The sequence below is a fragment of the Somniosus microcephalus genome, chromosome 7 (genome assembly GCF_052327205.1).
Source record: "Somniosus microcephalus isolate GS21.2 chromosome 7, FLI_Smic_1.0, whole genome shotgun sequence".
Lineage (NCBI taxonomy): Eukaryota > Metazoa > Chordata > Chondrichthyes > Squaliformes > Somniosidae > Somniosus > Somniosus microcephalus.
The window spans coordinates 71844673-71858808 of record NC_140993.1 but is presented as its reverse complement, the minus strand read 5'-3'; the positions used below and the strand labels follow the sequence as shown (position 1 = coordinate 71858808).

General features: G+C 43.7%; 1 protein-coding gene across 8 annotated transcripts in view; it reads right to left on the bottom strand.

Moving 5' to 3' along the window:
• Positions 1 to 3801: 3801 nt before the first annotated feature.
• The window catches only part of LOC147114715 (SWI/SNF complex subunit SMARCC1-like), a 256482-nt gene continuing 246147 nt past the window's right edge, over positions 3802 to 14136 (bottom strand). For all 8 annotated transcript variants that reach the window (XM_085992582.1, XM_085992581.1, XM_085992587.1 and 5 more), the window contains one exon: positions 3802 to 13614. In XM_085992582.1, the coding sequence (XP_085848708.1) occupies positions 13541 to 13614 (74 nt within the window). In that variant the 3' untranslated portion in view covers positions 3802 to 13540. The remainder of the gene's footprint in view (positions 13615 to 14136) is intronic.

The window sequence follows — 14136 nt, the reverse complement described above, 5'->3', positions numbered from 1 at the left end:
TATTAGCCTGGAACTTCCGCTCGATTGCACTGGTTCTTTCGGGACAGTTCATCAACATGGGTGTAACCAGCGCAAAAGATCGCGGAATTTTAAGCGCAAATCGTGTTCAGCGCAACTCCAGATTCCGCAATCTTTTGCGCTAGTTTTTAAAAAAATGGCCCACAAAACTGGCCACGCCCCCCCAGGGTGAATTAATCACCATTAGGCATTTCTGCTAATTGCGCTCGTTTGCAGGCCTACGAGGAGGCTCCAAAATTAAGCTGGATCTTTTGGGCGCAAGGACACGAATAGGTAGGTACGTATTGAAAGGTTTTAAATTAAAAAAAAAAAAAAATTTTGAACTAAGGAACTGACTACTATACCCCAATCTAACCAGAAAATAGTTTTGTATTCTTTTTTAAAGTTAGTTTCAGTAATTTAAAATTGGGTTACTCACAGATGGTGGATTGACACCGATTTAAAATGCTTATTTTTTGTGATAAACGCATTTTCCACGGTATTAATCAAACTTTACCAAGTTACCACTCTTCAATATATCAAGGAATATTTTTTTAAAGTAAAATTTGTGTTATTAAAAGATTGTTTTAAAATGCTGCCCAATTATGTTTATGGCAGACTTTGCGTTCGATGATATGCAAATGAGCTTCATTGTAAATTTGGGGAGAATTTTTTTTTCCCCAAAACGGGCGCAATTTGTGGCGGAAACTCTATCCCATTCGGTGGATTGTTAGTCCAGACCGCCAGATTACGAGCCCAGTAACATAACCACGACACTACCATATGTCTGCTTGGCTCAGTGGTAGCACTAAGCCAGAAACCATGGGTTCAAATTCCACTCCAGGACCACTACACATAACCTAGACTGAAACTTCAATGCATTATTGGAGGTGCCATCTTTCAAAGCAGACATTAAACCAAGGCCATGCCTGCCTGTTCAGGTAGATGTAAAACAGCCCATGACACTATTGGAAGGAGAGCAGGGAGTTCTCCCAGTGTCTAGGCCAATGTGTATCCCTCAACCAACACCACCGACGTATCTCAATTGTTGTTTTGTGGGACCCTGTTAAGTGCGAGTGTCATATTGCCCACATAGCAACGGTGACTACACTTCACAAGGTAATTCATTATTAAGTGCTTTGGGATGTCCTGAGGATATATTTGCTATAGTCAAAGCAAGTTCTTTCTTCCCTCCACTCTTCATTTTGTTCAATCCTACTAAGAGCTCGCCTATCTTTGAGATCTGATGAAGAATCCGTACCAGATCCATTTTGCTTTTCAGATGTCGACAAACCTGCTGTCTATTTCAAACATTTTCTAATTTTAGTTCAGCTGCCAAGAGTAAAATTGCTGCGGATACATTGATAGTCATAAATACTGCAACAATTCTTATGGATAAGCTAGCTCACCCAAAGCTAAGGGAATGAACTGGGAAGTCTGTGAATGGGGTTTGGAACACAGCCAAAATCAAAGACCCTGAGGCAGGTCTACGTACACAAGCTGCGGGAATAGATGGATGCAGAACTTCACACAGCTGTGGGAGGAAAGATCTGGACAGTTGCATGCGATGAAAGTACAGACGTGAGATCATGTTACATCCTTCCTGTGATTTTAGTTCGAGGGTAAAATAGGCATACTCTGCTAACAATACAGAACTTGTAGCAGTGAACCACTTAATGGTGGCGCAAGCTGACCTGAGGACACCACAGAATTACAATGCGGCTGCCTTCATTAAGATGATCACAAGATAATTACAGATGAAGGTCATTCAAGCCATCTTAATTCATCCATCTAAAGACACAGGTTCCCACTGCAGCACGTTTCTGAATTTTTTCGGGGTTTTCAGCTATACTATCTGCAAAAGCATTCCATATATATGATCACTGTGCCAAGAACTTGCCACAATTAGTGCTAGATTTACTCTTTAATACTTTGAACCCATCTCCTTATCCTACTCTCCAAATGTAATCAAATATTCTATATTTACTTTTTCCATTCCCATAACTATCTTACATACCTCTTTTCCAAGTTAAAAAGCCCAAGTTTTTTCAGCCTATTTTCATAAGTCAGACCTCTGACACTAGGTATCAGCCCCATGGTGGTTCTCAGCACGGTGTTCAATGCTTAAACATTTTCCTTGTTTTGCAGCAAGAACAGGACACAGTACGCAGGGTGCAGTCTGAGCAGAACACTACATTTTAATCACAACTTCCTGACTTGTACTGTTTGCTATTCAAATCAATTTTAGTTTTGCTTTGTTAATTGGCATGAGTCATATTTGACCAAGATGAGCTTCCGAACACATATCTGCAGCATCACTAAGACCACCGACTTCCACCTTCATAACATCATCCGACACCACCCGTCTCATCTGCTGCTGAAACCCTCATCCATGCCTTTACTTCTAGACTTGACTATTCCAATGCACTCCTGGCTGGCCTCCCACATTCTACCCTCCGTAAACTTGGTCATCCAAAACTCTACTGCTCATCTCTTAATTCTCACCAAGTCCCGTTCACCCCTGTGCTTACTAACCTTCACTGGCTGCCGATTAAGCAATGCCTCGATTTTAAGACTGTCATCCTAGTTTTCAAATCCCTCCATGGCCTCACCCTTCCCTATCTCTGTAATCTCCTCCAGCCCTACAACCCTCGAGATATCTGCGCTTCTCCAATTCTGGCCTCTTGAGCATCACCGATTTTAATCAATCCACCATTGGCGGCTATGCCTTCAGCTGCCAAGTCCCCAAGCTCTGGAATTCCCTCCACCTCTCTTTCCTCCTTTAAGATATGCCTTAAAATCTCATGTGGCTCAGTCAAATTTTGTTTGCTAACACTCATGTGAAGCGCCTTGGGACATTTTACTACATTAAAGGCGCAATATAAATACAAGTCCTTGCTAGTTGGACATGATGAGATTTTAATCTACCAAGACTCCTAGGACTTTTTCAATTTCAGCCACAGTATATGCTTTCTGGGGTTATTGGTAACCATTGCTCGCTTGGCACGTCATTACTTTGCCAAAGATTTATTTTTGTTCTTCAGGCTTGGATTCCATTGGCTACACCACATTTATTGCCCATCTCTAGTTCTCCTGATAAAAAGGGTTTTCTCTCTGAAATGCTGCAATCTTCACTGTAATGGTGCTGTCGTAAGTGTGTTGGGTAGCAAATTCCAGGATTTTGTCCCAGTGACCATGAAGGATTAACGATACACATCCATGTGAGGATAGTGTGCGACTGGAGGAAACTTGGAGGTGATGGTGTTCGCATGATATTTCTGCTTTTGTCCTTTGTGAGAGTAGAGGTCCTGGGGCTGGGAGGTACTGTCAAAACGTGCTTGGTGAATTGCTGCAATGGATCCTGGAACATACTACAGCCACAGTGTGCCAGTGGTAGATATTAAATTCAATGGCAAGGGTACTAATCAATTGCACGCTTTGTCCTTTTATTATTCATTATCTAGATAGGGGCAGCGCTGACAAAAGCCATAATTTATTGTCCATCCGTAGTTGCCCAACAGCTGCAGCGCAGATACACCAGACTGATACCAGGGCTAAAATGGTTAAAGTACAAGGACAGGTTGCATAGAGCCAGCTTCTATTCTCTAGAATATGGAAGATTCAGGGGTGATTAAATTGAGGTGTTAAAACGATTAAAGGATTTGATAGAAAGTATTTACGCTGGTGGAGCTAGTCCAGAACAAGGGGGCATAACCTTAAAATTAGAGTTAGGGCAGTCAGGGGTGATGTCAGGAAGTACTTCTTCATACAAAGGGTAGCAAAAAACTACTGAGGCTAGGTCAATTGAAAATTTCAAAACAGATATTTATTTTAGGCAAGAGTATTAAGGATTACAGAACCAAGGTGGGTAAATGGGTTGATACAGATCAGCCAGGATTTAATTGAGTGCCGGAAGACTCGAACAGCTAAATGGCCTACCCCTGCCGCTAGGTGGTGGTGGGCTTGCTTCTTGAACTGCTGCAGTCCTTGTGGTAAAGGTACTTCTACAATTCTGTTAGGTAGAGTGTTCCAGGATTTTGATCCAGTGACAATGAATGAAAAGCAATATATGTCCAAGTTGGGATTGTGCGTGGTAAACTGAGTGTTTTTGCACCTGCACCCATCCATTAGGGTGCAGGGGTGGGGAGAAGAGACAGGGTCTATTTATATAGCCAAGGATCTTGAATTGCTTTTTAATAGCCTTCTCAGCTTGTCCTGCCACCTTCATAGACTCCTCTAATAAAGGGGCAGACCAGCAGGAGCTGAACCACCTCCAGGGTTCAGCTGACAAGTGCCAGGTAACATTTGTTTCATGTAATTGCCAGGCACTGACCATCATCAACACCCATGGGTGAGAGCTACCAGTGATCAGAAACTGAACTGGACCAGTCATATCAACACTGGGTACAAGAACAGGGTAGTGGCTGGGTACTCTGCACTGCCTGAAAGGGTGGTGGAAGTAGATTCAATAACTTTCAAAATGGAATTGGATAAATACTTGAGGAAAAATTTGCAGGACTATGGAGAAAGAGCAGGGGAGTGGGACTAAATGAGTCTCTTTCAAAGATGAATTGTGAACGGAGCTGAACACAGCCCCATTCCTGACCTTGAGACGGAAGATCAACGATGAAGCCCTCAGCGACTCTGGTAGTGATACACAGATAGCCTGTGGCTGCGATGATTGGCCTGACAATTATGACCTATTGGAGGGCTTACCCATTGATCTGTTTTGCTCAGGCTTGTTGATGGTCTACTCAGTCAAATACTATCTTAATAAGCAGCCACCCTCACCCCTCTTCTGCTGTTCAGCTCTCCCATTGTCTGTTCCAAGGCTACAAGATCTGAAGCCCAAATGGCTCTGGTAGAACCCAAACTTAATGAGGCCGAACTGGTGTGGTTTGATAACTGATTATTTCTTCCAGCACTTTCCTGAAGATTGGGAGGAGGCTGACAATGCAGCAACTGGCTGGGTTAGGTTTTCCTTTTTTGTGGAAAGGATAACCGTAAGCAACTTTCTACATTGTTGGGTAAATGCTAGTGTTAATGCTTCATAGCTCAGCTAGTTCTATTGTAAAGAACCTTCCCACAAGAATTAGGATGTTCTCAGCCACTTTTTAAACATCATGTAGATGAAGCAGTTAGCTGAACAATGACACCTATGATGCTAGAGACTTGGGATGCACTTTTACCTGGAAAATGCTTGCAAACACTTCATTCTTCTCTCTCGCACTCGTGAACCAGGCTCCCCATGGTAGAGGACAGAATAGAATTACATAAAATTTTACAGCACACAAACAGGCCATTCGGCCCAACATGTCCATGCTCCACGAGCCTCCTCCCACCTTACTTCATCTAACCCTATCAACATACCCTTCTATTCCTTTCTCCCTCATGTACTTATCTAGATTCCCCTTAAAATGCAGCTATGGTAGCAAGATCCACATTCTCACCAATCTCTGAGAAAAAAACGTTCTCCAGAATTCCTCATTGGATTTATTAGTGGCCATCTTATATTTATGGCCCCTAGTTTTGGGACTCTGCACAAGTGGAAACAACTTCTCTACGTCTACACTATCGAACCCCTCCATAATTTAAAAGACCTATCCGGTCACCCCCCACTCTTCCCTTTTCATAGAGAAAAGAGCTGCAGCTATAGCATTCTCCAAAGCCAGCTGGCATATGTTTACATTTAGATTCACCATCACCCACCCCCCAACTGGAGACTCAGTTCTCATTCAGCCTTTCTAACTCAAACATTGGTGCTTTCTGTGCAACTTGGAGAACAAAATATTGAACAGGCTGAGGGATATCTTGACAGAGACTGGTACTGAAAGTGGATAAATGGTTATGGAATGCAGATGCCCATGGAATAGTGTAGCCAAAAACCTTATAAATGAGGTAAAAATCACAGCCAAAGATAGGGAGATGAAGGAAGGAAGGTACCTGAAGGGTTGAGTGCACCTGGCTGAAATGTGTGTCTTTTGTGGCAAAGCATCCATTGTAATCCCGGTGTTAGTCTTGGACTCCCCCACAAGTGGAAACATCTTCTCTACATCAACCCCACCAAAGCCCCTTGCCCCCATCCCTACCCCACAGTGCAATTCCAAAAAGCTTCATCAAGTCAACTTTGTCTTTTCTGGGATATTCATGGAGCTACCTGCCTATGCTAATTGCCTAATTGTCCACCACCACTCAACTGAATGGGTTACGGCTATAAAACTTTGCTCTGATCCATTGGTTGGGAGTTGCTTTTGGAGTTTGGCCTGCAAGTAGCCAATGTTATAGCTTCACTAGGTTGGTGCCCCAGTCTGAAGTATAGCTGGTCCCATCAAATTCTTCTACACTTGCAACTGAACCAAAGTTAACCATCTAGTTTGATGGAGATGAAGGAGTGAGGGATGTGGCAGGCCATGAGGTTACAGGCTGTTGTGGTACACAATGCTGCTGATGCTTTAAAAAATTTCGTTTATGGGATGTGGGCGTCGCTGGCAAGGCCAGCATTTATTGTCCATCCCCAAGTGCCATTTAGAAGGTGGTGGTGAGCCGCCTTCTTGAACCGCTGCAGTCCATGTAGTGAAGTTACTCAGTGCTCGTAGGTAGGGAGTTCCAGGATTTTGACCCAGCGACGATGAAGGATCGGTGATATACTTCTAAGTCAGGGTGGTGTGTGACTTGGGAGGGTAACTTGGAGGTGGTGGTGTTCCCATGCGCCTGCTGCCCCTGTCCTTCTAGGTAGAAGAGGTTGCGGGTTTGGGAGGTGCTGCCAAAGAAGCCTTGGCAAGTTGTTGCAGTGCATCTTGTAGATGGTACACACTGTAGCCGCTGTACGCCGAGGTGGAGGGAGTGAATGTTTAAGGTGGTGGATGGGCTGCCAATCAAGCGGGCTGCTTTGTCCTGGATGGTACCGAGCTTCTTGTGTTGTTGGAGCTGCACTCATCCAGGCAAGTGGACAGTATTCCATCACACTCCTTACTTGTGCCTTGTAGATGGTGAGACACTCGCCGCACAATACCTAGCCTCTGACCTGCTTTTGTTGCCACAGTATGTGTGTGGCTGGTCCAGTTATGTTTCTGGTCAATGGTGACAGAATTCAGCATTGGTAATGCCATTGAATGTCAAGGGGCAGTGGTTAGACACTCACTTGTTACCTGCCACTTATCAGCCCAGGCCTGAACGTCGTCCACGTCTTGTTGCATGCGGGCATGGACTGCTTCATTATCTGAGAAGTTGTGAATGGCACTGAACACTCTGCAGTCATCAACGAACATCCCCATTTCTGACCATATGTTGGAGGGAAGGTCATTGATGAAGCAGCAAAGATGATTGGGCCTAGGACACTGCCCTGAGGAACTCCTGCAGTGATGTCCTGGGGCTGTGATGATTGACCTTCAACCACCTCATCCATCTTCCTTTGTGCTAGGTATGACTCCAGCCAGTGGAGAGTGGTCCCCCCCCCACCCCCGATTCCCATTGACTTCAGTTTTATTAGGGCTCCTTGTTGCCACACTCAGTCAAATGCTGCCTTGATGTCTAGGGCACTCACATCTCACCTCTGGATTTCAGCTCCTTTGTCCATGTTTGGACCAAGGCTGTAATGAGGTCAGGAGCCGAGTGGTCTTGGCGGAACCCAAACTGGGAATCAGTGAGCAGGTTAGTGGTGAGTCAGTGTTGCTTGATAGCACTCTCGATGACACCTTCCATCACTTTGCTGATGATTGAGAGTGGACTGATGGGACAGTAATTGGTCAGATTGGATTTGTTCTGCTTTGTGGGACAGGACATACCTGGGCAGTTTTCCACATTGTTGGATGCCAGTGTTGTAGCTGTACTGGAACAGCTTGGCTAGAGGCGCGACTAGTTCTGGAGCACAAGTCTTCAGCAGGACAGCCGGGATGTTGTCAGGGCCCATAGCCTTTGCTGTATCCAGTGCACTTTTCTTGATATCACATGGAGTGAATCGAATTGGCTGAAGACTGGCTTCTGTGATGGTGGAGACCTCAGGATGAGGCAGATATGGATCATCCACTTGGCATTTCTGGCTGAAGATGGTTGCAAACGCTTCAGCCTGGTCTTTTGCACTCGCGTGCTGGGCTCCACCATCGCCGAGGATAGAGATATTCATGGAGCCTCTGCCTCCCATTAGTTGTTTAATTGTCCACTACCATTCACGACTGGATGTGGCACGACAGCAGATCCGATGATTATAGCATGCTGCTTCTGCTGTTTAGTCCTGTGTTGCAGCTTCCCAGGTTGGCACCTCATTTTTTAGAAATGCTTGGTGCTGCTCCTGGCTGTATAAGAGCCACTTATATTTTTTGAAAGATAAGGATGTGCAAGATGAGCTTATTGTTTTGCCACCAGATGGAAAATGTGGTTTGAAGCATTCTGAACATGTCTCAAAAGAAAACACGTCATACAGTCCAAAGAACACCTTTCGAACACGATCGGCTAGCCAACTGGCAGAGCTCGAGATTAAACGAGCATCCAAGTAGAGAATTTAACAGATATTACACTCTGGAATACAAGCACATCTAGAACAGACACACATAGCTAATGAAAACTCTTTCCAAAACTGGATCAATCAAAATTGTTCAGTTTGGTCAGATGATGAAAGCTCCCAGCTTGGCAGTGAGATGAAGGAAGGGCAAATTACAAAAGCTTCAAAAATACTTCAAAACCAAATCGAGGGATTGAGATGCATGTGAAAGAAGGCGAGCGAATGCATACATACAAGAGCAAAGTTATGGCTCTGGTGGCCTTGTATACTCCCATGTAATATTTTTTTGAAAATGTTAAAGCACCTCAACAAGAACTTGACTTTTATGCACCCAGGATACCCCTCCTCACTGATCACTACAGGACCGTACTTTATCTCAATTAACTCTCACCACCAGCAATATTCGACCCCCATGACAGATAACACAAAATGCTCTCCCCAGATACATTGCCATGTTGGAACAGAATCCAATAATTGCACTGCTGGATGAGCAGCTTCAGTGGACAGAATAAAAATAAATCACACACCCACCATTACACTTTACTGAAATCCAAGTAACAATGGGTTTAACAGATATCAAGAGGACATTAACTACCTTATCCAGCTATTGTTTTTTTTTAATTAAAAACAAATATTGCACTTCGACCACGATCAAAAGTACAAAAGCAATGATGGTTCATTTTCAGTGTTCCTATCCCTCTGATCAATGTAAATTAACTTCTAAAGTAAATGGCCCAAATATATATAAATTTCTAACTGAAAGTCTCAGATGTTTTTGTTGTTTAAAATTGGTTTTAATTTCACAGTAGAACAGTGCACCCTACGTAGTACCCAACTAAGTCACAAAGCCATTGGGGGAGCGGAGGGGGGTGGTTTGGAGAGAACAAAACAGCAGGAATGACAAAGCATTCTTAAAACTGTATTATGGATTGATGGGAAGCCGATTCAAGCCCACAATAACCCACATGCAAAAAGATATGACCCCAGCTGTGTCAGTACAAGACCTGCTGAGTGGAGGCTGCCACTTTGCCACTAAGGGGCTTGGGCAGGGCTGTGAAATAGATAGTCGAAAGAAAAGAGAGTTTCCACCAGGGACGCTACAGGAATTTCTGAGCAGATGGCTTCACAGTGCCACTGTCAAAAGCCTACCTACCACCTTTTAAGTTACACCTTAACACACACATCATCTATACTCCTGAAACCAAACAGAGGCTAGCTGTGTAAGGTACCACAAATGATTGAGCTTGATGCAGAGATATGCAATTATAAAATGCCTTTTAAAGTAAGAAGAATATGAAATAAATAGAACTGAGGTATTCAGTGTCAACCATGATATCACCACACACATACTGCATTTAGGTAGGGCCGGTGAATGGAGTTGAGACAGAAGATCAGCCATGATCTCATTGAATGGCGAAGCAGGCTCGAAGGGCCTACTCCTGCTCCTATTTCTTATGTTATGTAGGTATATCTTTACACTTGAGCCATCACCATGGTAAACAAACACTTCATCACAGACAACATAATTGGTTCTGCCCTTCCACCAATTAAAAAAAACCTGCAATTCTGAGCGAGCAAGTATTTAAGATTTTTTTAAAAATTCAATTAAAAATAAAATTACCCCTCCCCCAAAGCCTTCCTCATACTGCTTACTTGGGACAGCACAGCTCAAATACAAGTCAAGGCTAGGATTCCAACGATGATCTCCCTGACTCAAGTCCAACTCTGGTGCAGTAGCCACTGACCCACTCTAGCTATCGGTCCACTGTAATCCAACAACGTAAACAAAAGATGGAACTGCACTTTCCCCATCACTAAAGGGAAATATAAAATGCCCAAGTAAATGAACAGAGATCCTCATGTTGCTACTTCCAATATTTCCTGAATGAAGCAACTGAGACCAAAGTCCAATCCCCATGGAGTGGAGGGAAAGCTCCAGTATCATTCAGGACTAGGAATTTGCCAGGCTCAAGTTCAATTCTCTAATGCAGTGCCATGAGGATATCGAAGTGCTTGGTCCTTTGTGTATGAAGTAATAGCATGCCATGATATCCTCCACTACCTAGAGGTCTCAGCAGCAGTTTCGTCAAATCTGTCCAGAGCAGTGGGTGGTCTGCATCACTTGGCCCGTTGCCTCAAACTGAACGCTATATATAGCGCAAAAAGCAAAATAATGCAAATGTTGGAAATCTGAAAATGCTGGAAACATTTTCCAGTTCTGACGAAAGGTCACAGACCTGAAATGTTTCTCTCCACAGATGTTGCCTGACTAGCTGAGTATTTTCAGTTGATATACATAGCACATTGGTCAATTACACACTAATCAGTGTTACTCTCCAACAAAAACTTACTTATATTTTCAGCTTCCCAGCAGCAACTGCACTTGCATCTTTCATCACCCCTCTTGCCGAAACACCTTGCTTCAGTTTACATTTAGATGGCAAACCAGCTGTGATTTACCAGGAGTGTCCAAGTTTTTAGTTTCCATTGACCATGAAGCCGTGGGGTCATATGCCAAGTTGAAATGGATGTTATCAGCAATTTGCAAATCGCTGATATGAACAGATTTCAGTGTTCCAATTTAGGACTAATCCACCAATGAGGCAACAAACAGTGTTATAAACTGCCATTCCAAAATTCCAGGCCCAAGTAAAGTATTGATTAAGAAACATAAGCTCAAATAGGACTGAGTTGCCTGGGCCTTGGGCATAGTTTGGACACTCCTGTGATACATCACTGTGCAATAGTGGACTAACCAATTCAATCATCCAAACACAAGTGACACTCAATGTGGTTTAGGGATTGATTACATCCCACTTTTCTCACATGGGAAAGGTAGCATAGTGGTTATGTAACTGGACTAATGATCAGGATACATGAGTTCAAATCCCACCACTACAGCTGGGGAATTTAAATTCAGATAATAAATTAATCTGGAATCAGTAATGGTGACCATGAAACTACTGGATTGTCATAAACACCCATCTGGTTCACTAATGTCCTTTAGGGAAGGAAATCTGCCGTCCTTACCTGGCCTACATGATCCAGATCCACAGCAATGTGGTTGACTCTTAACTGCCTACTTAGTTATGGGCAATAAAAATGTAGACCCTCCCCAGATCGGATACTCTGTGCCAGTGAACCGGAATTCTCCAGGTTTTGCGCGAGAGAGCGCATCATTTTTTTTTTTGAAGAATGAAGCAGATGTAGTTCCTGTATGGTAATTCTATAGGAGTAACCTCACTGCTCAAAGACAATTGTGGCCCTGAGCTAAAAGTGAGTATTCCAGCCACGAGGGCATAATCACTATACTATCGGTAAACCACAGCTCACCTATTGTTAAACCTACCTGCACCTTGAATATTGTGTGCAGTTTTGGTCACCTTACCTGAGGAAGGACGTTCTTGCCATGGAAGGAGTGCAGCGAAGATTCACCAGGCTAATACCTGGGATGGCAGGAATGACGTATGAGGAGAGATTGTGTCGATTGGGCTTATACTCACTGGAGTTTAGAAGATTGAGAGGGGATCTCATCGAAACCTATAAAATTCTGTCAGGCCTGGACAGACTAGATGCAGGAAGGATGTTCCCGATGGCGGGGGAGTCCAGAACCAGGGGTCATAGTCTAAGGATAAGGGGTAAGCCATTTAGGACTGAAATGAGGAGGAATTTCTTCACCCAGAGAGTGGTGAACCTGTGGAATTCTCTGCCACAGAGGGCGGTGAAGGCCAGTTCATTAAATATATTCAAAAAGGAGTTGGATATATTTCTTAAGGCTAAAGGGATATGGGGAGAAGGCAGGGACAGGGTACTGAATTTGGATGATCAGCCATGATCTCACTGAATGGCGGAGCAGGCTCGAAGGGCCGAATGGCCTACTCCTGCTCCTATCTTCTATGTTTCTATGTTAAAACAGAATTCAATGTAGTAATGGAATGCATTTCGCTCTGGCCAAAGATTTCTTAACTTGTTCTGCAATTTAGATATTGCTGACAGAACCAGTAGATGCACTTTTGACTAAGAACTGTATTTTTTGTTATCCTTCGTATAGAGTTCACAGAGGTTGTTTGGAACTTAAAAACATGCCCGTGTGCCCATGATTCAGTTTGTAAATTTACAGGCCAGGAAGCACCCACATTCCACCTCTGGCCTGGTCACTTTCAACCAAGACAGTTGCGGTGTGGGGACACTGGGTGGTCTCTGGCAGGTAGAAAAAACAAATTCAATCAGGGTTTCCACTCCTGATTGCTATCCACAGACTGGTGCTGCAAAGAAAGATGCATCAACATCAGGTGTGACCAGGATCAGCTGTGGTGCCCTAGCCCTCACTTACTGTTTCGGCTAAAAACACAAAGAATGGCCACATGGATGAGGTACCGGAGGGTAATGACCGGGAACCCTAGGACAAGTCAGTAATTTCACGAGGAGAGAAAACTGAAGGGAAAGTGGGGGGAGGGAGGAATACAGAGCAAGGAACTCCACTAGTTGATTAAACTTGGCAAACATTAGAGAGGCAGCAAGGTTTTGCTCCTCCAACAATGCTGCCTTCGAGTCAATAGTCTACACATACATTGATAAAATATTTTGTATTCTTTCCAGCTGAAAACTTTCTTTTGTTGCTGTTGAAGCAGCTGTACAGAACTGCCTAATGTAAGGGACACCATCTTTTATCATGAATGAACTCCACTAACTAACCAGTCTATTTCACAAAGACCAGAATGGAGGTAGGGTAGAGGAAGCACCCAGTTGCCATGAAATCCACCAAAAACAGGGAGGTAGACAAGTAACTCGGTTTGTTTGTGGAAAAAATGACTACAATGTGTTTTATTATTTTTTTGCCAAAGAAATTTCTGTACTCCAAAAAGAAAAATTGACTGCAATAAAAAGGGGGAAGCAAAAATAAAATGAGGGCAGCAGGCATTTTGTAACTTGCTGTCTTCAAGAAGGGAGGTAGCTGGACAGAGACTAGTAGGAGATGGTTGCTTGGGTTTCACTGTTTAAGTCTCCTACTGACACTATCAGGTGGTCGTGTTCCATTCACACAGGTTACGGCGCTGCAGGCGTTGGTGCTGTCGTTGTGGGCACCGCTACGCCTTCTGGCTGTACAGCTGGGCCTGGATCTGCAGAATCAGACAACAAACAAGGTCGATAAACTTTTACACACAACAAAAAGTCCACAGAGTGTATTCAAAAGAAAAAGGCTATCGCCCATTTGATCTCGTCCTTCCAGGAAACCAACTCTACCTTCTTCCCAACTACATCCACTTGCACAGACAACAGGACCTCAGTTTACCATCTCATTGGAAGGTTGGTATCTTGCAGCACTTCCTCAACACTGCTTAGATTATGTGCTCATGCCCTGGTGTGATGGAATGTCAAAAGCATTTGACGCAGAGGACAGGGTGTTACCAACTGAGCCAAACTGATGCTTGTAAATGAGGAAACAACTTGGGTTGTAAGAGGTCCTCATGGTTCAGGGACTCATTAAAAATGAGTAAGTTAGGAGTAAGAAGGGAAGTCAGGCACAACTCTTTCCCTAAAGGTTAATGAGCGTGTGGAGTAAGTTAACAGGGAAAGACAATGAGGTAAACAATATAAGTGTGATCAAGAGCAAAATCTGTTTTTGGAGAGAAGGGATTGAG